The 26,639-nt window shown below is 39.6% G+C and overlaps 2 protein-coding genes across 2 annotated transcripts; both read left to right on the forward strand.

Moving 5' to 3' along the window:
* The first annotated feature begins 148 nt into the window (after nt 1-148).
* Nucleotides 149-20,868, forward strand: lrriq1 (leucine-rich repeats and IQ motif containing 1). The gene is made up of 26 exons (XM_077710672.1): nt 149-357; nt 757-853; nt 949-1,034; nt 1,596-1,704; nt 1,772-1,881; nt 1,947-2,021; nt 2,095-4,323; nt 4,458-4,610; nt 4,695-4,845; nt 5,484-5,677; nt 6,344-6,474; nt 7,065-7,138; nt 7,606-7,699; nt 10,158-10,340; nt 12,383-12,643; nt 12,818-12,929; nt 13,703-13,825; nt 14,013-14,096; nt 14,544-14,659; nt 14,808-14,876; nt 15,088-15,158; nt 15,788-15,889; nt 18,928-19,018; nt 19,305-19,365; nt 19,440-19,551; nt 20,228-20,868. Exons 1-26 carry the CDS (start codon nt 298-300, stop codon nt 20,362-20,364), a joined length of 5,085 nt encoding a protein of 1,694 aa, XP_077566798.1. The 5' UTR covers nt 149-297; the 3' UTR covers nt 20,365-20,868.
* Nucleotides 20,869-22,960: 2,092 nt separating this feature from the next.
* alx1 (ALX homeobox 1) lies at nt 22,961-26,423 on the forward strand. Its single transcript, XM_077710500.1, has 4 exons — nt 22,961-23,270; nt 23,374-23,627; nt 25,081-25,209; nt 25,736-26,423. The coding sequence occupies exons 1-4, from the start codon at nt 22,985-22,987 to the stop codon at nt 26,072-26,074; spliced, it is 1,008 nt and encodes a 335-aa protein (XP_077566626.1). The 5' UTR covers nt 22,961-22,984; the 3' UTR covers nt 26,075-26,423.
* The last annotated feature ends 216 nt before the right edge of the window (nt 26,424-26,639 follow it).

Genomic DNA, 26,639 nt, shown 5'->3' on the forward strand with positions numbered 1-26,639 from the left:
ATAATAAATTCATAGGTTTTGAAAAACAATTTACTTTTAACTTTTCTTCAGTAAGTGAAAAATTACGTATATCCAATTGGGGTAATTGATCTTTACAGTATTCCGTAGTCAACTCTGTTACTATAGCAACAGAAACTTTCCTGGACGCGGAAGTAAATAGTTTGTCATTCAATGTCACAAATGGCGCGCCGAAAGCCATTGTTTTTCTTAACAGGACGACCAATGTGACAATTTAGCAAGTATTTTTCTGTTGCAAGGTCTAATATATATTTTATGGTGTTTAAATAGCGTTACAACATGTTGGAGGTGCTTCTATCCTCTTCTGATTCGGAGGACGAAGACGACAACGAAGAGGAGGTTGGAGTTTATTTACGTATTTGGAAGCAGGTTTATTCTTTTAAAAGGACACTTTAATTTGGACACAGAAAGACTATGCACATTGGTGTTAATATACTGCAAACAATATGCATCTAGTATGAGTATTTTGAATCGACTCGGTTGCAGAAGTGGGCGTTCCCAGTATTTACCAGATTAAACTGCATGTGCATTGACTTTAATTCTGTTTAGTTGGATTTATTGATTTTCAGTTTCATGCATGCTTTATTTTAAATTTCATATTGATATAGTTTTATGTGTCAGAAATAAATATCATTCAATGAATAAATATCAATGCTCAGTTTCTATGTTGTTAAATAAACTCCAGAATAATGCAAAAAAAAATATTTCAGTAATATAACATCCATTTTGTGACTTCAGGCTTATAATGAGATCCCAGCGTCTATGCTCTCCTACTTTGAGGCTTCCAGAAGACGAGCTGCAGCCTGTGAAGAGCTCTTCCTAGAGGATCTTGAAGGTAAGAGGTCTTATTAGTCTTCAAGAAAACTGCAAGTGAGATTGCTTCTCTTCTTAAATTTCTATCATGATAAATGAGAATTTGTGTGTTTACAGATCTGACTGCATTACAAACCAATGAACAAACAACGCAAGTGAACGTTACGCTGATTGACAAGAACACCAAGACTCCAAATGAGCCAGTAACTGTCTTTACTTAGATATCACTTGGATAAAACTAAGAATGTGCATATACAGTGTTGCATACAAACATTGAAAGTAATAGTCCAGATGTAAGATTAAGTCGTAGGCCCACTGAGGCAATGGTAGAGATCCGGATGCATGCATATAACAATACATAAAATATCTCAAACTCAAGACCCAGGTAGAGGTTAAAAAATAACAAATAAAAAGTCATGCCTTACTTTCTGTAATTATGAAGATCCTTGCTGAGGATAAATTATGCTATTTCTCCTTATGATTGTTATTAACAAAAGGCACCATATTCTGTCCTGGATTCTGTACCACCAAAACCCGTACCAAAACCAACCAAACAGAGAAAAGTTTTGCTGGATTTGTCTTGGTTTGGTACTGGGCTTGCTGGGTTAGAAACCAACATATGCTGGATTTCTTAACAGGCCCACTGTAAAAAAAAAAAAATCACAAATATCCTAAGTAAAATAGCTTGAATTTATTCATGAATGACTTTTATTTAATGTGTGTGTCTTTTAGTTTGAGTATTATTTTTGTTGGGTCTGATGCAGGCAGGCAACTTTGACGAGCAAAGTGAGGACGACAGCTCCTCTACTGGCCGTGATGTGGAGGTGCAAGTGTGCCCTAGTGGAGTGCTGCACGACTGTCAACAATCTCAAGGTGATTAGCCACATTATTGCTCAGTCTCTTCTTAACACTTAGATTTGTTTGTTATCATTCTTTTTAGATCCACCATTAGAGGCTGGTGGCAAAGGGTTTCATGATGATTTATTACGACACAAACAACAGGAACACGATTTTGACATGGAACTGAAGAGGATGTTGGAAATGGCAAAGGTGAGTTTAAGAAAGGAATCAGTCCAAAGAATAATAATTTAAAAAATAATTATCTCTGTGTGCAGCTGCGTCTGAAGGAGGCTGATATGATGGAGGTGAGGGCTCAGGAATTGCTTGAACAAGAGTTTCGTTTTCAACAGGTTAGTTTTGTTGAGAAAATTCAAAACACAATTCTAAAAATGTTGTTTTGTAAGAATATCTGCTTCCCAAAAGGAGCTGCTTGATGGCTTGAAACGACAACTGCAGGAAGAGGTCAAAAAGGGGAATGAGGAGCAGAAGAAGATGGTTCTCCAGCAGAATGAAAAGGAAGAATTGGAAAAGTGTAGCATTACGAGCCCAGAAGAAGATGTGAAGAAAACGGCAAGAGGCAAAGTGAACAAAGAAGAGAGGAATGAGGAGTTGGAGGATAAAAAGCAGAAAGAGGCAGAGGGAAAACAGATAGGAGAAGAGCATAAGAAGAGCAAGAAGCTGGAAGAAGGCAGGAAGAAAATAGCACAGAGTAACGCAAAAGAGGAAGTGGACATGACTAGAAAAGAAAAGGAAAAAAAGAGGAAGCAAGTCGAGGAAGAAGAACCACAAAGACACAAACAGATACAGGGAGTACTAGAGGAGGAAGACAAGTGGAGGAAAGAAAAGGATGGGAAACTGAAGGAGAATGAACAAATGAGGAGGAAGGAAGAAGAGACGAGGAAATGGGAAGAGTGGGAGTGTAGGGAAAAGTGGTGTGAAGAGGACGTGTGTAGAGGGGAGGTAGAGGAGGAGGAGGAAGAACAGGTAATAACGGAACAAGATGAGAAACAAAAGGGGAGAAATGCAGAGGTGAGCCAACTTGAAGCAGAGGAAATGAAAAAGGAGAAGAATGTAAATGGGAGAAGCAAAAAGGAAGCGAGCATGCTGATAGAGGAGGAAAAAACAAGGAGAATGTCAGAGGTGGAGGAGGAGAAAGATACACATGGGAAGGAAATTGACCATGACGATAAGGGAAAAAGGAGCAAGAAGGTTGAAGAAAAACGCCAGAAAGATGAAAGTAGAAGTAAGATGGAGGATGAGGAATCAAAGTGCCGTCCGCAAATGAAAGAAGAAGCAACAATAATGGATGAGCATCACGAGGAGATGACAAGAAAGTTTGTGGGAGTAGACCATGGGATGAAAGAGGACGTGGAAAAACAACTGGAGAAGCAACCAAAGAAGGGCGAAGGACAAAAGAAGCAAAGAGAAGAGGATTGGGAAAATGCCTTGGTTGGGGAACAGAAGAGGAAAGAAACAGCTGAGGATGAAGAAAAAAGAAAGATGAGTGAGAAACAAGATGTGAGAATGAAGATGGACGAACCGCAAGAGGGAGAAAGTGAGCCATTGAGAAAAAAGGAGGAAAGGAACAAGGTGCAAGGAGCAAATGTAAAGTCCGAAGAAGAAAAGAGGAGCATGGGGGAAGGCGAAAAGGGGGTGAGTAAGGAAGGGCACATTCGAAGGGAGAAAAGGGAAAAGAACAGGATTGAGGAAGAATTAAAGTGGAATTTGCATGTGGAACAAAGAGAGGCATGTTCTCCAAGAAAATTGATGGCGGAAAAGAAGATCAGGAAGAGTGATGACAAAGACATTATGATTTTAAAGGAACTTCAGAAAAGAGAAGAAAGGATGGGTGAAGAGGTGAAAGTGCTGGAGAGGGAAAAAAGGGAGGCGGAAAAGATGAAACAGGGTGAACAGGCCATAGCCAGAGTCATCGAGGGAGAGGAGAGAAGAAATATGCAGGTAAAAAAGGAAAGAGGAGAGGGCGACAAAGAGGCTAAAAAAGTTGTGAGGGAAAGCCAAGATGAAGGGGATGGGAGAAGACTCACCAGAACAAACGTGAATCTGAATATGCACAAGAATGACTATGAGAACCTCGATGTAAGCAATCAAATAAAGAGCCATTATGGGACTGACAACAGGAAGCATGAGCAGATCAACCAGATTATCCAACAACACATTGATGAGAGCGTTCATCGGGAAATCCACGGTGGCATTCGTAGGAACATTCATGAAAACATCCCAAATAACAACCATCACCTGAAAATCAATGAGAAAATCCATGAGACAATTCATGAAAACATTGAAAACATTCACGAGAACACACAACAGAACATCCTGCGGGACGTCCAAACTATTGATAAGAAAACTCATCCGAACAGTGATGACAAAAACATCTACAAGAACATTCATGAGAATATCCACCAGAAATTCTCATCCCAAAGTGGCAGCTCCTATCTCCCACAGGTTATAGATCAGAAGAGGCTTTCTTGGCTCAAAGGACACATTGCATGGACGGAACTACGGAACAAAAGCAGGGACAGCGGCTCTGTTGGGTCCAGGAGAGAGTCCAAAAGATCCACCCAGGACAATGACCTTCCTCCACTTTGTCCCAGTACGCTACTAAGGGCTGCAGGCCGGACATCACTGCACGAGGTACACTAAGAAAAGCACTTGATTTTATAGTAATGCCAGCAATATTCATCACACAGAAGTCTTGTCTGGGACTTGAGGAAATAAAAAGATTTGATGAAGGAAGGACTGAAATAACAGCATTTTGTGTCTTCCAGGTGACCATCTTGGTTCTTGAGGACTTGCCAGGCTGCAGTTTGTCTACTTTGGCTCAGTGTGTACGCCTCCAGTCGCTTACGTTCAGAAGATGTGGGCTGAAGTTTCTGGAAGGCATCAGTCAGCTGGCGGAGCTGGCCTATGTTGATGTGCAGGTCAGTGTTTGCCGGTGTTGCCCATTTTTTAAGGCAAATACCTTGTTTTGTGGGGTAGTATAACTATATATTTTGTTCTTGCAGGAAAACAAAATTACAAAAGTGGATTGTGAGAATATGAGTTGCCTGAGAGTCCTGAAGCTAAACTGCAACAAACTGACATCCATCCATGGCTTAAGCGGCGCAGAGAACCTACAACTTCTAGAACTTTCTCACAACTCCATAACTCGCATTGGTAAACACATCTTGTTGCATATTGAAATTTAGTGGCCGTTTTTTATGGTTCTATAATCCAATTTCACATTCACATTTAAATCTTTTGGTCTTTTCAGTCAACTTTTGCAGAACCAAATCCTAATCAAATACAGGCTGTGTGAAAGAGAATTTTTTTGTCATTCATAAAATAGTCATTTGCTCAAAAGATCAAAAATTGTCCAAAAGGGGGCAGCGTTACTCTTGTCTAATGCAATCATTATGATCACTGCTGCTGAGTTTTTGAGGAATTATACTGACCTTTTAGAGGTCCCTAAAATGACACAATTCATACATAGCCTGAACTAGTACATGTATTGAATTCATATAGTTTTCATCGTAAAAATGCATACATAATAATATCATATACAACTTTAAATGTCAAAATATATTTTCATCTCACAATGAAAAAGGACTCTTTGAAAAAACATTGAAATGCTATTTTACATACTTGGACATTTATTTTCAATTCAATATTGACTGATTTTCAACCCTTATTTTTACATTTTTATGTTAGTTCAAGAAATGACAATATTTATCCTTTTTTAAAGCATGTGGTCAGACTTTGGAGCATTCAGCAGAGCTGAAATGATAATTGTCATGTTTGTCTGTTATCATCAGCTGGTCTAGGCTCTTTGAGGAGACTCCAACGTTTGTGTCTGGACCACAACCAGCTTGTCACCACCAAAGGCTTGAGGGACGTCTGCAGCCTTCTGCACCTCGACTGCTCCCACAACCACTTGGCCAGCGCGGAGGGTCTGGAAAGCAACGTTCTCCTCCGGACGCTAGACCTGACCAGCAACAGCCTCACTGAGGTCTGCAAATATTTTGAAATTATATCAAAAATATAATATGTACGATAAAATTACTGTATCTGAAACGTTAGAAAAAATACGGGGAAAATAATTTTAAAATGAGATGGTCCCTATTTTGAATTATTTTCTAATTATTAATTTAAAAAAATATGTTTGTGTGGCATTTCTAGACATTGGCACAAACAACATAATGGGAAATTACTTTAAGACAAAAGTGGACTCAATTATTATTTATAAGAGAATTAATGACATATAGGAAGAAGTCCATGACACACATTTTTAGGAAAATGTACAGAAAAATTATTAATTAATTTAATTATTATGAATTAATTTTTTGTCTAATTCTGTCATTTTCCAAAATACAATTTGTGTACAGGTTAATCTGTCTAGTCATTAATTCAGGAGTCTATTTTACCATATGCGGAAATGGCAAAAATGTACAATAAGTACGAACATGAATGTTAAAGCTATCATTCAAGCACTGTACAAGGCACTCAAAGCTATTAGTCATTTAAATATAAGCTGAAATGGTTCTCATCTGGGTGATTGCACCATCTGACATTGATGGATGGAGCCCACTTAGCAGCAGCAGCCTAACGTTGTTGTAACCCCCTGAGCGCTCCTGTCGTTAAGTGACAACTAGCCTGTGTTCCTCTACTCAATCAGCCTCCTGCTCTGCACGATCATGTCCTCCTCGGGGAGCTGCGCCTGGATGACAACAGCCTATCTTCACTTGGACATCTCCTTGCCACTTCATGGCTGCCCCACTTGCACACGCTCACCCTGGCTCACAACAGGTAGACTCACATGCTCACAATGAGGAATACTAATGCTCTAGTACTAAGTATATATGTATATAGCACATGCTTATTTACATGCTGCAGTGTTAAAAATGCACTCTAATCAGGACTGATGTGCTAAGTCTTTTGAAAGACAATAATTTTTATTTATTGAACAAGCTTATAGGTTCTTATCATGGTGCTTTTGTATTTTTTTTATTCCAATAAAAGTTTGAATTGTATTGCATTGAATAGGATTTTAAATGTAAAATAATTAAATATTTGCAAAAAGTTTTTTTTTTGTGCGCTGAAAAGCATAAAAATTAGAGTGTTTAATTTAATTAGAGTATTCAGTGTAGAAAATACCCACATTAAACTGGTATCTGTCAAGAACAGCGCTCTATTTGATGCAGTATAACTTCAAATTCCAAATACAATAACAAACCATGTGAATGAATACCTCTTGATTGACAGTGTCAATCAAGGTTGACGGCAAGAGTTTTGGCATCGGGTCTCATTAGATTGTGTACAAAAATAAACTGTCCTCCCCTAACATACGTTTTATAATCATGTCCAGTGTTATCAAATTGTGTCTTTGTGTGTTCAAGGCTCACACACCTGCCTAACATGGCTGTTCTCATAACGCTTGCTAACCTGGACCTGCGCTCCAACTGTCTGTCAGGTAATTGATAATGTGAATAACCTGAGAAAGTGAAGAGTGGCATTTCTAATTAGTTCCATTGCAAAAGGTCATTTAAGGCAAAAGTATTTTGAAATTTCAATTGTGGTTTCATTGTGGTACATATCTGCATTGTTTTTTGTTCTTGTCTAATACATTGGCACATTTGTGTATAGGAATTGGTGCAATTTTTAGCTTGACAAAAAATCATTTTACCAGCTTTCTACGGCGATAATCTTACCTATTCCAACACCAACTTGCCCAATTATAGTATTAGTGGTCTATGCTTGTTATTTTAGGCATCTTCCTTTTAAATATCATTGTCAGGCTTCATCATTTGCTCTCAGATCTATTTGTTATGGTAGTTTCGTTTTCTGGATTATTTGGGTTTTTATATCCATTTGTCGCGCTTCTGTCTAGGATTGACTCAGTTCAAAACAGTTGGTTAACTGGCAGAAATTCTCTCCTAGACGTGAAGAACATATGCCAGAGTCTGGAAGGATGCTGTTCCCTGGAGGAGGTCCACCTCACGGGGAATCCTTTGCAGCAAGAGAGCAACTGGAGGTGAGATGAAAAAGACGTACAGTGAAATATCACTTGCAGCCCTTTGGGGTGATTTGTCAGAGCAACACATTCCCTGAATTTTCCAGAATTTCCCTATGGGATCAATAAAGTATCAAGCGACATTCCAACTTGAAGTTGAATCTCCCCACTACTGATATTCTCTGGTACATGCAGTGACTTTCTCTAAATCCCAAATCATTCCGTTCTCTCAAAGTATCTTAGTATTCCTTAATTATGCAGTATACTTTTTACTAGTTTTCCATGAGTTTATACGATAAATATGCACAGAACCCTTCTGTGGGTGTGTCTGGGTGACCAGAACGACCATCCTGTATTTCTAAAAGCTCCAAAACAAAGGATAATGGACTTCCTGCCAAAAAAGCCATTATTGCGTAGCTTTTTGATAATTGTATTATGGATTTTTGTCTCCTGAAGCAAAATTTGAGAAGCCAAATACAAGCTGAAAGATTTAGTTTCTTGATTCTTACCCCTTGGTGTCTTTAAAAAACTGTTTTTCTCGATTTTAAAAGAGTTCCCTAAAACAGCTGGACTCCTTGATGTTACAACACATAAGAGTGGCTATATTAATTATAGCTTATATTAAAAATAAAATGTCCTGTAAACTATTTTTAAAGCGTGGTCAAGTTGAAAGTAATGAGGATAAAGCGGTTCAGAAAATTAGATGAGATGAGTAAAGTTGAAAGATAATTACCATCTAAATTTAAAGCAAAAAGTTAAAACTTAAAGCGAAATAGTCCAATAGCTGGGTGTGTCCATTATATTTTGTTTGTTTTTTCCCCCCACTAAGTTTCACTGCACAAACCGTTAAAAAGTGCAGTAAACATTATTTAATATGACTGCTTCAATATGGGAAAAGTATGGTGCTGTCCCAATACGCTTACAGTGAACTCAATTTGAACCCCTGGGGTGCCTAAAAGTGGAATTTAGATTTGTATTTCCACTTGGCTGCCTTTCATTCAGATCTAATGAAAACATTGGTGAGTATTAGGAATCTTATCACTGTAGAAAAAAAAAAACACTCATCCTGATACATTTAGCTTCTTCCAACATGAACATTTGCATTTAAGACTGTGGGGAAACAATGTATAGTGACTGTGGATGTTATTTTTACACCAACATTGACAATATATGAATTTTTTAATGCTCTTTTGAAAAACATTATTTCCACAAATTCTTTTCACTTATCTGAAATGCAGCAGTCCCTTAAATTTCATCCAGAAAACCACCACAGAGTAAATGTTTTCCAATTGACGAAAGGAAATACATTATGCATCTTTTATATGTTCCTGCAGATTAGTGTTTTTCAATTAGGGTGAGAATTTGCAGTAACGGCACATGGACATCAATTATTTGTTTCTTTCCAACAAACTTGTACACTCCCCACCTCAGTGAGCTCATATGAGGTCGGAAAGGGTTTTATTTATTTAAGTTTGGGTCTCCGTTCGAAGAGCCCCAGACAACATGCCCACAGGCGCGGAACAGAATCCAAATCTGTGTCAGTGAGACGACACGTGCTAAACAAAAACACAGTTAGCCCATGGCAGACGGCAACGTGCTGTCAATCACATACACTGAGCAATGTTTTTTTTTTAAACATCTTGTGTTTAATACTGGATAACATAAAGCAGCCTTTACCAAAAATGTCAAGCCCTCCTCCCACAGAATATTTCCTGGCCCCTGCATACATATGTATTTCATTCGTTTATCCTTACAAGGATTGCGTGGAGTGCTGGAGCCTATCCCAGCTATCGTCGGGCTAGAAGCGGGGGACAGTCTAACTTGGTGTCCACCAATCGCAGGGCTGTGTGTAGTTTGCATAATCTCATGTTAGGATAAGTGGTGCGGAAAATGGATGAATCCGGAAAACTCTTTACTCGTGTATGTTGTTCCTATTATCCATTATGAATATCTTTTGTTTAACTTTTTCTTTTTAAACAACAAATTCGTAGCTCAAGGGTCTTTTAAAATAGTTATTATCATTGCTGTTCCCCAGTGTCCCACAAAATTTCCAGCTCTACATTTTCCCACATTTCAACGCTCCGGAAAAGTCTGTTTCCCTGGGAGATACTTGGGATTCCACTACTTGGACATCCTTAGCCTCAGGCTGCCATTACAACCACAACAGACTCTGCCACTCATTGGGTCCCCAACCCTTACAAGGCTTTGCTACTTAAAACCACTTCTTATACTTTTAAAGTCCCGAACCAGTTTTTGTTGTTGTTGTCATGAATCTTTTTGTAATAACTCCCGATGACCAAAGTACAATCTGAGCGACAGTATGCATATTGTGCACATGGTACTTCTTTACTGGCCTCAGTAGGATTTTTTTAGGAAATCGGGTTGTGGGCCCCTGGAACATTCCCTTCAAGGATCCAAATCAGAGTTCTTAATGTATAGTTTTATGCATCATTAGGTGATCATTTATCTGTTATTTCAGATGCTTTCTGCGAGAAGCGGTTTCCAGTCTTAGGATCATCGATGGAACCGATGCAGACACCCTTCAGACAAACCCGGCAGTTTCCCGCCACACTGGCTCTGCCTCGTATGACTTCTTTAGCTTGATTCGGGGACAACGTCAGAAGATTGATGAGTTACAGCTTCAACACTGCGAGCAGCTCAGGTAGATACCAAATAATCCTGTCAATGCAACTTCTCACCATGCTGTAAAAGAAACAACAGGGCGGCAACTGTTTATAATATCTTAGGAGGTCCAAAAAACTGGTGGATCTGGTCACAAAGTGCGGTAATGGTATACTGTCTCATCTGTTAGCTGATAGTCCCACCTCACTATATAAAAATGATTTTTAATGCTTCAAAACATGGATGTGGTCACGTTCTGGCTTTCTTTACCAGGAAACCAAATAGCACATCAAGTAACCAATTATCTGAGCTGGATGGTACAAAGTCTACGTTATATTTTTTTGTCTCGTCTTGAGAGAGTCACGAACCGGCCAGGAATGTAGGGTTACCTTCTTGTTATGTCTGATGCACAGGGTGTAGCGAGCCTTAAGACAACGTCCATCTATTTTGACAGGGCCTTCCATGGCGCTGGCCCGCGGTGCTTGTGGGACCACCAAGGCTTTAAAATGCCGGTCAACTTTCCTCTCGTCTTCTTGACCCGTCCAAATTACATCGCACAATAGATGAAACGTGGCTTCGGCGACTTGTACGGGTCATGCCGAGGATCGCTGTGGCTTGAGGGAGGGCTAGTAGTGTCGCTCACCCCTCAGAGTGTGCCCTCAACCCCCCTCTGGGCACTGGACAATGAGCCAGTCTGTGACTTTTGCTTGGACCAGCGCCGCCATTTAACCCTTGGCCTGACCCAGTGTCACTACGACGTTCAGACGAGTTGGAGCGCATTGCCCATACGGCCGACCGGTTAAGGTGGAGGAACCATGGGGTCTGAAGGGGTACGGTTTCACAACTTTTCCCAACAGGATGCAGGATGAAAGAGCACTTGCAGGCAATATCACTTTTACTTTTAAAAGTCACTTCACGTAAGACTGCTGCAAAGTGATCCAATATGTTGGACTGAGACTTAAAAATTACAGTATAGACACATAAAACTACAAAGTCAAAGGTTCCATAGAGGCTGTCTGCTGAGAAGTAGAAACAAAATTCCTTGACTCTGGCTCATACTATAACTTACAAAATATAACAATCTAATTGAGCAATATGTTTCTGGGCTCATTTGCAACTTCTGATCTTTAATTCACCCCGAATAGTTGCTTCAAATTAAAATTTTGCGTCGACTGGTCTATCAGGATCAGTTTTTTTTTTTTAACCAAAATCCTCAAAATTGCCAAATATTAACAATTGTTAGTCCTCTTGAGATGCTGTGGAAAAAATGTTGGGCCTTAGTTGTGAAAAGGTCAATTGATGTAGTTTTTTTGGGCTCAAGCTTGTCAAGTAGCCACTCTAGTAGGAGTTGTAACTTTAAAAAGTTATGATACCGTCACTCAAGAACCAAAGGGCGTACCCTGCTTAATGCGCATGGTTATCTGGGATAGATTCCAGCCCCATTGCGACCTTCATAAGTACAAGCATAATCCTTAGAATATTTGATCACCCATTAAAACTATAAGAAGTTTTTCTATCAAATGGTTCAGTGGAACAGTGTTTTACCTTCTCAGAGCGACCCTGGTGTGAACCAGCAGGTAAAAGAGGGAGTATGACCGAGGTCACAATCCCTTTGGCCTCTATACTCCTCTCCCCCCTTGTCCCACTGTGAAGGATAAGACAGGTCTTTGTAAAAAGGGATGTAGTCTACAGGTTACTGGCCGGTTACTCTATAAGAGCCCCCAAGGCTGGAGAAGAGAAAGGGGGCTGGATGGGGGGGTATCAGAGTCGTGCTGCTAATAGATTCATTAAGTTTCATTGAAGTTCTTTTGTAGCTACTTAATCCCCTCTGTGAAAGAGTCATTATCTCCTGTTAAAAGATACAGATTCCGACCATTGAGTCGAATCCAACTCTTTTCATTTCAAACAACTTCATTGGTGTAAATTAGAAATCATACTATTTTAGTACTATTGTGCAAAGTTCAGTGCTGTTAACTCTACAACAAGCCCATAACACTATACAAATCTGTATACTGAGTTATTTACTGTTATTTCTTCAGTATTGTTCCTTAAAGCGGTGTGTAAAATGCTTGTTTTTAACAGCAAAGCTTCGCACGTGTTGGACAGCGTCCAACTTTCCTCCCAACACTCGGTGGAAGCTTTGTACTTGGCTGAGGAGCAGCGACGAGCCATCGAGTGCTTCCACGTCGAGCAGACAACTTTGGAGGAAAAGCATGTTGAAGTTTCACTCATCGCTTCCAGTAGGGACGGTGCACGGCCATTTTGTGATACACAAACGTCAACTGTGAAGGCAACAGATGGTATTAAAATGATGCCACACCAACTAGACAATAACCTTAAAAGGTAAACCACAAGGGGATGTCATACATGTGTTAGTAAAAAAAAACATCAATAGAAAGTTTTTTTGGTTTGTTTTAGCTGATTCCTCTTTTAAAATGTTTTTTTGTCTTACAGATACAGTAGATTATACATTTTTTGTTGGACAAATTAATTTTCTATTTTTGTCTTTGTCTCCAGTACCTCTTTCACACCTGATATTGAAGGAGAAAAAACTGCAGATGGGGAGAAATGCGAGTCCACTGTGAGGAGAAGCAATTTTGCCCAGCATCATGCTGCCACAGTCATCCAGGTAAAGATTTCGCAACAGTGTTTGAGACATGCAAAGTGTCACTATTTTATGGGAAGCGCTTTATGCATTCTTCACTGGGCATCTATTTTGCAAACATCATATGCATTGATCAACATTTTTTCCCCAAATGTGTGTAATTCAATACTTCCTGCATATATATTAACCAAATCACAGTGTTGAATGAGTCTTTGGAGGTTTCGATGATACTTTTTTTATTTTTATTTTTATTTTTAAAACGGAATCTAAATCTTACTAAGATAGTAATATATTTACCCCATAGCAAATAATCCTATTAATATTTTGCCAATAAAATTGTATTTGGTTTGATTTAATATGTAATATAATAACAATGAGTTATATAAAACACTGTCCATTTGATTTTATAAATATTAAATATTTGGTTTGAAATTTTTGAGAAATCAAAACATTAAACCCCAAAGAATAACATCTTATTTTTTTCTTGCCTATGTGTGGAGTGTGTGCTCACATGCCTCGAATATGTAGAAAATGATTTATCAGATTCCAAAGCAGTGTTGTAGTAGGAGTCCCCACTATATGCCCCCCCCCCCCCCATTCCCACGGGGACTCAAGATTTAGAGGCATGATGGAGCTCCATTTATCTTGGAGCAGCCCAAAGTCAAGCGGAGTTCAGGGGCATAGAAAAAAAAATAGAGGTTAATATGTTTCATTTCCCAAATGAGTTAGCAAACAGTACTGTGGTGTCATGATTCATGGTCAATTAAAGAAAAAAAAAGTTTATGTTCCACATCCAGGCGCAATGGAGAGGCTTCTGCTTAAGGAGGAAGCTGACGGCTGCTCTTGCTGCCGTCACCAACTTGCAAACTGATGATGACGCCTTGGAGTTGGTGGATGTGGACGACTTTGTCCTGGATGAGGTGTGTATAGTATGTACAGTGCACCCATTGATAAGTTAAATGTACATTAAAAAATGGCCACTTATTTACTATGATTTGATACTACAATCAACTAAGAAGGCCATTTGGGATATAATAGTATCCCAGAATACATCTTGAACGGAAATCAACAAGCATGTCCTAAAAATGTCTATGTTCATATCCAAAGGAAATGTTAGAGGATGGTTGGACTCTATGTGAGGAAGCTCCTGCAGACCGTCCATTGGTGTCCAAGCAGGCACTTTTTCGGCAGGTGAGGTGGCAAAAACTGCAAGATCAGCTCTAATTGCTAATCTAACCCAACACATTTATTTAATATATTATTCATAGTAAAGGGTGAGTTTGCACTTTTTAAAACTATAAAATCTCCCATCAATTTTTGCTTGAACATCTTTAGTTTATATTGACCATTTGGTGTCAAAAGAGTTCTTTAATGTTCCTTACTCATAGTGCTTATCACTCACCCACATTGGAATTCCTTCCTTCTATTGCTGATTGATCTTTTAATGTATTCCCTGCAAAAACATGGAAGATTTTGTTTTTCTTCTTGAGGCCTTTTGTCATTTTTCACATTGCACTGTTTTCTCTGCCTTCATTTACCTCGCATTGGATCTTTTCTTTGGCTGGGCGACTCGCTCGTGCTATACATCAAGTGAGGTTGAAATGGCCCAGCTGTTTTTTAGTATTGTTTGCATTCTAGCTCCCAGGCTTCTATTTGGAACATCCCCAGTGGGTTCTACCACCTCTGCCCACACGGAGGCCAGTGGAAGCCTGGGAACCTGAAGAACGTGAGGACCACCGAGACTCACCACCAAGGTAAGCCCCCCCCCAAATGCTAGCTAACCAAAAGTTCACATAGCACTCTAATAAATTCTGACTCCAGGTCATCATCTCTTGAATTGTAAATGAGGAAAATGTTGTTTTTCCTGGAAATAATTTTTATGTATATCTATTTTTATTTTAGGGATAAATCTGCATCTTCTCCTGTGGAAAGTGACACCTCTGACAAATCAGATAGATTTCTGGAAGAATGGTAAATTGATTTATTAGATTAATCTCCATTACGTAAAATGTCATTTTATCTTTATCCTTTTTACTCATTTGAATTCATCTTCAACTTGCAGGCCCCTACAGGGCTCACTCTACAGTTCTATTCAATTTAAAATTTATGTCTTCAAATCCTGGCTTGTTTATAGATTAAAGATCACACATGAAGCTCTTTTCTTTGCAATTTATCTCCGCAGGGGCTTCACTAGTAAGCAGACGGCTGAGCTTATGTTGAGGAGAGCCCTGAAGATGAAGTCCAAGCGCAAAGGTGTGTATATTTGGAAAATGGATGTACTATTCAATTTTTTTCAGTTTTTAAATAGTGGAATATATGAGAATACCGGAAGCTTAGTGTCAGGTTTTGAATTTTACAGTAAAGGAGGGTAGACAGCGCTGTAATTCTAGATCAGTGTGCAGTTTTGACATGTTGACGTGGAAAAAATGCATAATATGTGTCTTTTAATACTAAATCGTCCTGACTGGATTTTCTAGAAGAAAAAAAAGTGAAACCGTTACTTAGTTGGCTGGTCCTTTTCGTTCCCTGGGCTGCACTTTGACAGCAGAGCACCTTTCCAGCTCGTGTACGCTAATGAGCCGTAACGCATAGCAGAAGCCAGACTCTGTCGCTTCTTATTGAGCTTTATTTAGGGAAAAGGACAAGTCTCGTGTCCTCCTCGTCTGGGTTTCGTGCGGTCCAGGTTGACGTAGCCCTGCCACGTTTCTCTAACGGTAGTCCAGCTCTTTGATCGGCATGTCATCTTGTCACAACGACCGGGTCTTTGTCGACTATAACTCGTGGTGGCAAGCAGAGCCGTGCTCTCATACTTCCCAGAAGTGAGGCTGCGGTTCTCTGCTTTTTCAGGCCTGGTTTAACCTCCTCATGCCCTCCCTGTACAGATCTGTCAGGGCATCTGGAGTCCTGGAGAAACCACCCACTCACCATTCACCATCTAGCGGCTCCGAACAGACTGGCACGGCGCCACTTAAGTGCTACAAGGGGTAAGACTAGCTGGGTTAATGTGGGATGTCCATTCGAGTCATTGTCTTAAAACAGGGCTGAGGTGAGCTTGCACAGATAACCGACACGAATTATTCTTTAGCCAGGCTTATTCAATGTGTTGCAAATATCTTACTGTATACGTTGTATGTTTAATGAAATCTCAGAACTGTGAGGCTTTGGTATGAAAGGGCCTTAATACACTATGCACTCAGATCAGCCAAAATGTCTTTAACTGGCTCTGCGGAACTTCCAAAAAGCGACACGTTTCCTTGGTCTTATTTGGCCTTCCCTGTGGTAGAGAAACGATTTGACCTGAGAGAGTGACATTGGCAGCCAGAGAAAAATATTCTGGGTATATAGAGAGTAATGAGTTGTAGGGGGGTATAGGTTGGCTTTTATCTCATCTGGAGAGTAATGCTCTTAGGGTCATTCAGGTTTAAGAGTCTGCTAGAATGATGCATTTGTGTTTGTGTGTGTGTAAAATCTGCTTTTGCACAGTGGATTTGAGATAAGATGACGTATGATGAAGATGATATGTTTCCATCTATTGAAACACTTAAAGACGCAAGTTTAAGATACAATTGTCGGAATGAACATGAATTCACCTCCTATCCAAAGCACTTGCGTAGACTAAAATAAAGATGTTCTCGTCTTCAGTAACAGATCGTTTTACTGAATTGGTTTAAAATGTAGGTCTGGATGGAGATCTGTTTTCTGTTAAAAATGAATAACAACAGGTGGTTGAATCCACAGGTCAAGTATACCTTCTACCAACTTGTTGGCATCGCGGGGGAACAAAGCTAGAGATACTTAATAAAAGCTTAAGCAATTAAGCAAATTTGAATCATTTCCTGGCACTAAGCCAATGTCCTTTCAGCGAGTGGCTCCTGCCGCTGTGATCCTTGATAGACCCGTGCCAATCTCCCCAGGCGCACCACTGGCCGTGACCTGTGCAAGGCACCCCTTACTCCTCCTCCTTGTCCGGATCTCCCCCTGTGCCCGGGGCCCGTGTAGAGAGCTCAGCTTGGCTCGGCCCGACACGCTCTCCACAACAGGGGTTAACATTTCAGGGGTTTTCGAGTCAGGGCCCTTATGGAGGTGATTAGCCCCGAAAAGCCATGACAGATTCTTTCCAAGATATCTGACGCGGCGTGTTTATTTTATCCGGGCTCTTTGTGTGGATGTGCTGGACATGAGTAACCCACTTGAAACGGGTATCGGCTTACACGGAGAGACGGGGAAGAGGGAAGAGGATGGAATAGAGTAGGGGGTGACGAGCCTCAAGATGTTTTGTTGTGAAGGGAAAAAAAAACATTCCTTGGGTGATTCCTGTTGTCAAGTGCGCCAATGTGGGTGATGCGGTCTCTCCAATTGTACACCCGTGGCTGTGTTGCTAGGGGTTACGCAATTTATCTGCCAAATATTATGTGATACGGATAGAATGTCTCTTAAAGGTTGTTAGCGTTAAAGTAGATTCTGACATGTGATCTCTCCGGAATGCATTTTTACGTCTGTTTGTGTTCCTGGAGGTGCTAAACAATTAAATATGTATATACGTATGATGTAATAGCCTGTACGTAGTTGACTTGCATGTGGTCACGTGTGTTTTGTGTGTGTTCAGGTTTCAGGAATTTATTTCTGCTACCTTTGCTTCTGTAGCAAGAGGTCTTTGAACCAAAAATTGTGTTATTTTCTCTCTGAATTAATAATGTGCACATACAATTTTTCGTTCAAAGGGCTAAGTAACTGATGAATTTCTCCCATTCCACCTCACACTTTACAAATATGCGTAAGACATTGTAAATCAGCATTATTCCATATTTAAAGGCACTTCACTAAGTCAATCCACATCTTTGAGTGCTATTTGTAAAAATAATGCATCCAGTATATAATACATAGTCAATACATCATGGTAAAGAGTATATAATATACAGTACAAAGAACTGAGGCTGCATTATAATGGTCCTGGCTTACAATACATTTACAGGATCGGTTGTTCTCATACTGGCAGAAGAATAGGTACTTGTTAAGGGAGATCGAGATGGAACAAAGCATGTCATTTTTTCAGCCCTTGTTTGCTGCAGGCCACCCTCTGTTCTGTCTTCTCCTCAACACAGAGACGAGCTCACTTAATAAGCTTAAGAACCTCTTCTTAACAGGCGTGACTCCTACGCAGGCCCCCAGCTTGATATCCTGTAGGAGCACTAGAGCATGTCTCAGGAGGTTTGGGGGTTTGTGGAGTGTTGGTGGGGGGGGGGGGGGGGGGTTCCAGGTTGTCTCCATGCAACTACCTTTTTGAATATACTCCTGATTTATCAAATTCTTTTGTGGTTGAAGGAGGAACCCTAAAATCAACCTCCAAACTTAACCTCAACCCAGATTTGAACCCCCATTTTAGTCCCTGGCACTAAAGTTTACCCCAACACTGACCTTTAACTTTAGATTAGATTAAATTTAAGACATTTTGCTGCCGCTTTAGCTCGTAAAATTCCCTTGACATCAATTGGAATAACATTTAGCACTGAACGTTTGCACATTTAATTAAAATTTGTATTCACAGTAGAAAAAAGTCTCTCCCGACGGCCTCATCTTTCCGGAATTGGAAGCATGCGCGTCCATTCTCGGGCCCACTTGTGCAGCTTCGACAGGGAGCATCCATCACTTGACACTTTTAATGGTCCATGGCAATTAACCCATGAAAACTGCAGCACTTTCCCTCACTGCACTGAAGCGAAAGCGAGCAATAAAAGCGTCATTTGTTTCAGCGACAGCCTGTCAGAATCCATTATTAGCCTACACCCATCTACGGCTGCCCTACTGTCAGTACAACGCAAATATTTATTCTGAATTACGGCCTTATTATGGGATTTCAACACGCCTCATAAATCAGATAATTTCTCTCTTGTTCCAAAAAGCTGCCTCCCTGTAGAAAACCATAATAGTCTATAGGCCCTTTTATTGGCAAGTAGCTTTGTTTGATACAAATAGAACATTTCAAAACAAGGTAACCTTTCATGTGTTTTTTGTGCCCAACAAGTCAACCGGGCAAAGGTGGGCCCCGGCCGGGTGAGGTGGGAGCGGACGCGGGATTGGCTCCGAAATCAGAACGCATTGAGACTCTCGGAGAGGTGAGCTTGTACAACTCCCTTGCCTTGTTTTGTCTTTTAAACATTCATTTGATTTTTATTCAGACTGAAACTATCAATCCATCTTGTCACAATGCATTATTCTTACACAAGGGGCTCCATCTCATAACCCACTTAATGTATGAAGTGCATTATAGTAACATGAAGCCTGCTTTCTATGCTTTAGAACTGATACAATATACAGTATATACATGTTTTTGCTTTTGACGGAATTCTTATTGCTTTCCAAGCGTATAAATTGATTATTTTCCATTTTTTCCTCTTTCAGTAAACATTTCTTACCGGACATTGCAACCGAATCTGTAAACAGTGGACAACGCCAATCTGCGGTGAGTGAGCGTTTTTTTAATTACCTACCTGTCAGGTAAATGCTGTTGTATAATGTTCATTATTTTATGTGTAGGGAGAAGCAGGAGGTACTGAACATCCTTCTTGTGGGGTTTGGAACTTCAGTACTTTACTTGCCCAAGCAGATAAAAAGTACAAAAAGGCTCAAGGAAATGGCACTGAAAATAGTGAGTTATTTTATATATACACATACGTTGATGTCACTTTGCAAGTTTATCTCAGGCAAAGGTGGGAGGGGGCATGGAAGGGCCCATAAGGTCAGTCCAGGGACACGATTTTCCTCCAATGGCAGGAAATGGGAGTGAAAAAAAGAAAGGTGGGTGATGACTGGGCCTTGTGTGAGTGTTCGAGGGGCCTGACAAAGATGCCAGTGAGGGCAGATGAGCACATGAAAGCATCTCCGGGAGGTGGCGTGAAGGAGAGCCCTGTCCTATCCTGTCCCCCCACAACCCTTTAACGAGACCTAATTGGATTCTGATGATGATTTTAAAATGATTTCCACGAGGTGCGCTGGCCCACAAGAAGAAAAGTGCCTTTTTCCAAATGCCGCCATCATCACTGTCCTGCCAGGAAGGGAAAGACGGACGGGACAGGCTGCCTCTGTTTGTGCAATAAATTAGGAACATGTGCTTTATGAATTTTTGATCATTTTTATGATCTGATCTGAAGATAATGTCAGAAAAGTGACTATGAATTTTGCGTGATCCCAAATAATTTTATAACGAGCAGGAATTCGGCAAATAGGACAAAATTATTGTTGTGATATTTAATAATCAACCCATTGCGATATTGTTTTCAGCCATGTTGTCTCTCAGTAGTCTCTTTATATATTTTTTCTGCCAGAACAAGATGTCACCAACCCAGGGAAAAAGGAACGAATGTCGTACCAGGATGAGCCTACACGGCGTAGCGGTGGTTGGGGTGGAGGGAAAAAAAGAGATAAAGTAAAACACCAAAACATCTCTTGTCCCAAAAAATAGACAAATCCAATAGAACTTTGCTGCCCAAATGTCCAAAGCGTTTTAAGGACATTCTAAACTTCTATAGCACCAATACCTTCAGGCTCTTTGAGTATCATGGCCCTAAACAAACAATTTGAACACATAACAGAGTTTGTATCATGACAGGAAATAGGAAGCAGAAACTTTGACTAACTCGCCAGCTTATTTTTTTTTAAACATGGACAAAGTCCAGTCTTGGAACCACAAACTTGATGTGTCATTTGTTAAAGCACTTAAATTTATTCTAGTTGCCATGTTTTTTTTTTGTATTCTGCTGAATTTCTTTTTTTTTTTTTTACTATTTCATAGAATATCTGTTTACTTTTCTGTCCTGAGTTATAAATGGGTACACTTATAAATAGGCATTGCAAAACACAAGCTGGAATTTAACTGTTGTCTCCAGGATTAACAATAACAGTCAATATTAGGATGACCATGCACTAATTCTTACAGGTGATTAGCCTGAATAAAGAGTTCCCAATAGCCTTGCTTGTACACTCCCGGTAATTCCATAATATGACCTGTCTTCCCCTTGTCAGTTTAGTAGGTTGATCCGGTCAATGGATGGCATTCCCACGGTAAAAGAAGTAAAGTAAGTTAAAGAAGGAAGTCAGTAATGTAAGTTTTCTTTCTGCTCATCCCCTTAAACCATCAATTTACACAAGCATTTTTACAAATAAACACTATACAAAAACACGCAAAATGTGAGTAAACCAAACTCCCCTGTTAAAACTGTTTCAGGCTTTCTGATTCGCCAATCTGTATCCAAACCACTAAACAGTAGAGGTAAAAAACAAACAAACTTAGGTATTAAAAAAGCAAGTAAACCATTGAAAGACAATTGCGGGTGACCAACAATTACCATTGAAATGCAGCTTGGGGAAAAAAAGGTAGCAAATCCTTCTGTATCTTTTCAGCCATGGCTTGCCGAGACTTTGACGTACAAGAAATATACTAGATCGATGGATGACAAAGAGGTTAAAATCATTTTTAGTGTTAAATCTGCCAGCAAATTTCCTGTCTTGCCTTGAAAAGTGACCACGTCACTTGGATGCACTAGGCTTTGCTGGTTATGCCCTTCAGTAGAATTTAAATGAACAATAGGTGTAAATTTATATAAAATGAGATTCCAAAAATGAAAGTTAAGCATTTCCTTTTTTTTTTGCAGATACCGAGAAAATTGAACTCGTTGAGGAATGTGCCACAGCAGAGAAGCCCGAGAAACCTGAACCCACGTTGAGGGAATAACATGGCGCGAGCAGAAACCGTGGGTAAAATGTCCGAGCTAATTGGTGGCACTAATACGGGCTGCAGGATGTTTTTCTACAAATTTAATTAAAAAAAAGAATGTTAGCCGAATGGTGTCCACTTGGTGGACTTGCTAGCGTCAGGTATTTTTTTTTGACCTTTCACTCACTTTGCTTGAACGGTTTTAAAAAGTATTTACGCATGCATACAAATGCTTTCGTTAATGCAATCTAGCCGTGATTTGAGAACAAATAAACATTTATCCATTGATGTGCAATATGACAAAATGGTAATATTTTTCCTGATGTCATCATACCATGAAAAGTTTATAAATATGGTAAATTTTAACTAAATATAAATTGACCTTCATTTTTTAGCAGCGATCCATTTTAAAAGCCCTTTCGCAACACATCTGTTGCAAATACATTGCATTTTGTTTTTTAAATGTTTGTAAATCATGTAGGGTGCAATATTATGACACCCCTCATATTTACCAGACATATTTATCAATACTCTCATTGTTCTTTTTCCATAGTAAGCCCCTACTTCTTTTTTTTTTTTTTACAATGATCCGACTTGTAAGAAGTGACTAGTTTGTGTTTAGGCTCAGAGATTGCACTACATTCCAAAAACAAAAAACTTTTTGTAAGTTAGCCGCTGTCGCCTGGACCGACCCCGACTAGCGTTATCTACTGATACCCAATTGACAGAAGAATCAATGAACTTTTGACATTTTCCTTCTCAGCACGCCACAACTCCTAACTCGCTTACTTTAGAAGTCCAATAAGATCCTCGGACCCCCGCTGCACTCCCTAATACTGATGTTTATTTTCACTTGTGGTCCTAGGATACTGCACATTTGGCCACAGAATGACAGTCACCACAACAATAATTCAATATATTTATATATAAATATTCCTCTTACAAAAACCCTGATTAAAAATAAAAAATCTGAGATCAAGGACCTTTCTGTGGGGATTTTTCCCATAGAATCGGCTCCAGCACCCCCACGATCCCTGTGAGAACAGGCTGTACGGAAAACACACAATACATCAAATTTAATTTGTAATCAGAAATGGCTATTGAAATCCAATTTATATTATACATAGCTAAATTAGTCTTAGAGATATTCCCCAGTGACATTTTCCCCAATATTGATATTATATTTTTGGAAAAATGTATAATTTTGACACTATCCAGATTTATGTTCATATTAAAAGTAATGGTATATGGGGAAAATGCATAATTCAACTGTAAATGTGAAACTATATTGTCTGTCTGGTTCGGTTCGGTGTGGATTGGGCCACCGGTGGGAGGGAGGAGCGGGGCTGCATGCTTGTTGTTGGTGTGCATGAGTGATGGTGATGGGGTGAGGGGTTTCACTTTTTTTGGAGGGGGAGGAGGGCCGGTATATAGTCCTTCAGATGCCGTGATGAGTGCTGCAACAACGATGCTGATGATGATGGACTTTATGGAAGACAAGTTCGGCCTGAAGAACCAGACGATGAAGGCCGCTGACTACTTCCTGGAACCCGCTATGGAGAGCCTGGACGGCGGCATGTACTTCACCAAGTCTCCCCATAAATGCGCGCAGGCCTTCGGCGAACATCGCGTCTCACCTCGCTCGGAACCACATGGTAATTTTATTCACATCGTTCAACTTGCTTTGACAAAAAAAAGTCATCAATCGAGTTATTTAGTTTTTTTATCCAATTCTGATTTGCCTTGTCTTCTTTCCAGCCGGATATACTGCGGCCAAAGCAGAGGAGATGGCCGGCTCCGCGGCGTCGTGTTGCCGCGGGGACGAGGGCGATGAGGCGGCAGACAAGGGGGACGACAAGGTGACGAGCAGTAAGAAGCGACGCCACCGGACCACCTTTAGCAGCGCGCAACTGGATGAGCTGGAGAAGGTCTTCCAAAAGACGCACTACCCGGACGTGTACGTTCGGGAACAGCTGGCCACCAGGACCGAATTGACCGAGGCCAGGGTTCAGGTACCCACACACCCACACACCGCATCTTCATTTAGGACTATTTGACGAATAGTTATAAAAGAAAAAGTTATCTCCTGTGGGGCGACATATTATTTGTAGGCGTTAAAAACAACTGTAGTAAAAGTCGTTTCAGCTATGCTTAATATATTCAGCAGTGTTTTTTTTATTTTGTTTATTTGGACGAAATTGTTCATTCTTTTCCAAGTTTGCAATATATTGTCGTTTTTATCAGTGTACTTTGCAAATTGACAGTTTATTGAATGGGATTTTTAGTATTTTTAGGAGTGGTTGGAGTGCAATTAAAAAAAAAATGTAGTTAAGCTTTGCTGGATGTTACCAAATACACACGCAGCTTTAATGCCCCATGTTGTCTTTCTTAGAATAAAATAAAACAATACAAAATAAATTGTCTGGGTCAGGTGAGCTAAGGCGTCTTAAATAAATGCTGAATTTAAGAACGTATTCCAAACTGTGCCATTTAAACTATGAATTCAATTTGTAAATAATTGTGATTACTGTCAGCATTTTTGTTTGTGTTTGACTTGTAATTCATATAAAGCAGTTAGTCAAAACAAAAGTAGCCAACCATCCATCTCCAAATTTGACAAAATATATAATTTCTAAAAACAAAAATCTAAATATTTCAAGTTTTTTTAAAATTCATTTCAATATGTATTGTTTAGTTCTATTATTTTAAAAGATCAACTATCTGACAAGTCATTTCAAACAAATACAATATTTTGAAACTTTCCAAAACAAATTGTAAACATAGCCGAATATTTTCTTTCAATGGCTAATGAATGACAAACCCCTTTCTTTTATCTTTTTAAACATATTATCAGTTATTGCTTTTTCAATTTAATGAACAAAGAGGAATTTTATTATTGTTTAATTTTTTACATTGTCTTAAACTCATGTTGTTAAACTTTGTTCATAACTTTTAAGTTTCTACCAAAAATCCCTTTTGTATTTTTAATTGTAGCAACAACATTTTCATTGTTTTACTTGAGTCTATTTATATGAAAATACATATTCCTTTTAGCCACTTTTTACTTGTCTCGGTGCACATCAAAATAATTTAGATTGTTTTATTTTTCTCTTTCATGCCCTCTCTCACCTAAGGATTTTTTTTAAACTTACTTCCAAACCCTTTGTGACTATTGATTGGCACATCATTCAAAACAAATGGCCGCTATAGGTGTCAATTATATGATCAATTTCAATTGTTTATGCAATAGTATTGAAAACAGTTGATTGATATTTCTGTTTTATTGAAATCAAATTATAATTATAACACACATTTTTTGCAGTAAAATTTAGCAATTTTGTTTCTAAATACTAGTAAATACTAACTATAGCTTGATTTTTCCATACATATTACACAATAAGATTGAAATAGTTCATTGAAGTGCCATTATTAATGTTGCTGGATGGGTGTTTGTGTACATGTCAGGTGTGGTTCCAGAATAGAAGAGCCAAATGGAGAAAACGGGAACGTTATGGCCAAATCCAGCAAGCCAAAAGTCACTTTACCTCTGCCTACGACTTATCTGTTCTCCCTCGAACTGACAGCTACGCACAGGTACGTACGCACGGCCAACATTTGACAATTTTAATCTACTAAAAGAAATAATACGTATGTATAAACACATGTCAAAAAGACTGACCTCCAATTAAAGGTGTCATAGCTATCCGAAAAATTGACATTTAAATAATACATTTAAGAAGTTGACATTGACATGAAGATGATGACAAACTGTTACAATTTAGGTTTTGTTAATAATTACGTGATCTTGACTTATTTAAAAAATAATTGTTAAAAAACGTGAATTCAAAAGTTTGTGGTTTGATTGAAGAAAGAGTTCATTTAAATTTGCTAAATGACAGTTAAAATGTTTATTATTTATTAAAGTAAATGCATCGTATTTTTGGCTAAGTTTGACACCATTTATGCCATAAATTTTGGCTTATAGTACAAAGCATGCAAAAAATGGACTAAAATAGCAGTTGTACCTCGGGAACATGGAGAGACAAGATTGTACAGGATGAATTGATGAACTTTAATAGTATTAATATCCTCCCTTCACGACTGCTCATGGTTTCAACAGATTTCCAACAACTTGTGGTCGGGCCCCCCTTCTGTGGCCGGTTCCGTGGTGTCCCCCTGCATGCTTCCCCGTGGCTCTCCCCCTTGCGTGGCCTCCTACTCCCCGCGCTCGGCCTCCTCCGCCGCCGTGGACCACAGTCACGGCTACTTCCCCAACCAACAGAACCAGTTTGGTCACGTCTCGCTCAACAATTTCTGCGGCGACCCGCTCCTCTCTCCGGCCGCTAATGGCCATCACGTCTTCGAGAGCAAACCGGAGTTCGAGAGGCGCTCGTCTAGCATTGCCGTGCTGCGCATGAAGGCCAAGGAACACGCGGCCAATATCTCCTGGGCCATGTGATCCTTTCCTGCTTCAACCAAAGGAGCACGTTTGAAGTTCAGGTGACTTCAGTTAATGCACTAAAAACAATTGTTGGACTCGCGTCCATACGCCGACCCACTTCTGGAACCAAACAAACTTTTGACCTGCTTCAGGAGCCCCACCCTGAAAAAAGACACTTTAGTGGCTTAAAAGTGAGGTGAAGTCAATTTTACATGGAGGCAATAAAAATAAGGCTTATCAAATGCACTTTGATGTTGGCATGGTAATATGCTGACAAGTTTCAAGAACCAAAGAAATTTTGAGCCACTGCAAGAACCAAATATTAGCCTTGGGGGTCAAGAGTGAGGCATGTATAATGCGCAAAGAAATACCAAAAAATACAGGTGCATTTTGCTACATGTTGGACATGCTGACCCACTTCCACATTTAAAGAGACTCACCTATCTCTAGAGCCCAAAAAGTTGTGGTGAAAGCAATATAATCAACACGTGGGCTCATTAAATGCCTTCTAATGTTTTCATTAGCTGCTTCTAGAACCAACTGAAGCACAATCAAGACCCAAGAATGACGTGCTTTTCATTTA

This window comes from Stigmatopora nigra, chromosome 2 (genome assembly GCF_051989575.1).
Source record: "Stigmatopora nigra isolate UIUO_SnigA chromosome 2, RoL_Snig_1.1, whole genome shotgun sequence".
Classification (NCBI taxonomy): domain Eukaryota; kingdom Metazoa; phylum Chordata; class Actinopteri; order Syngnathiformes; family Syngnathidae; genus Stigmatopora; species Stigmatopora nigra.

What these genes read in the sequence shown, in the direction of transcription:
- lrriq1 (XM_077710672.1), top strand. Translation starts at nt 298, where the DNA reads ATGTTGGAGGTGCTTCTATCCTCTTCTGATTCGGAGGACGAAGACGAC. An exon ending in CTTCCTAGAGGATCTTGAAG is followed by an intron (nt 854 to 948) that starts GTAAGAGGTCTT and finishes GTGTGTTTACAG; the next exon opens with ATCTGACTGCATTACAAACC. An exon ending in GCGCTCCAACTGTCTGTCAG is followed by an intron (nt 7,139 to 7,605) that starts GTAATTGATAAT and finishes ATTCTCTCCTAG; the next exon opens with ACGTGAAGAACATATGCCAG.
- alx1 (XM_077710500.1), top strand. Translation starts at nt 22,985, where the DNA reads ATGAGTGATGGTGATGGGGTGAGGGGTTTCACTTTTTTTGGAGGGGGA. An exon ending in ACCTCGCTCGGAACCACATG is followed by an intron (nt 23,271 to 23,373) that starts GTAATTTTATTC and finishes TCTTCTTTCCAG; the next exon opens with CCGGATATACTGCGGCCAAA. An exon ending in TGACCGAGGCCAGGGTTCAG is followed by an intron (nt 23,628 to 25,080) that starts GTACCCACACAC and finishes TGTACATGTCAG; the next exon opens with GTGTGGTTCCAGAATAGAAG.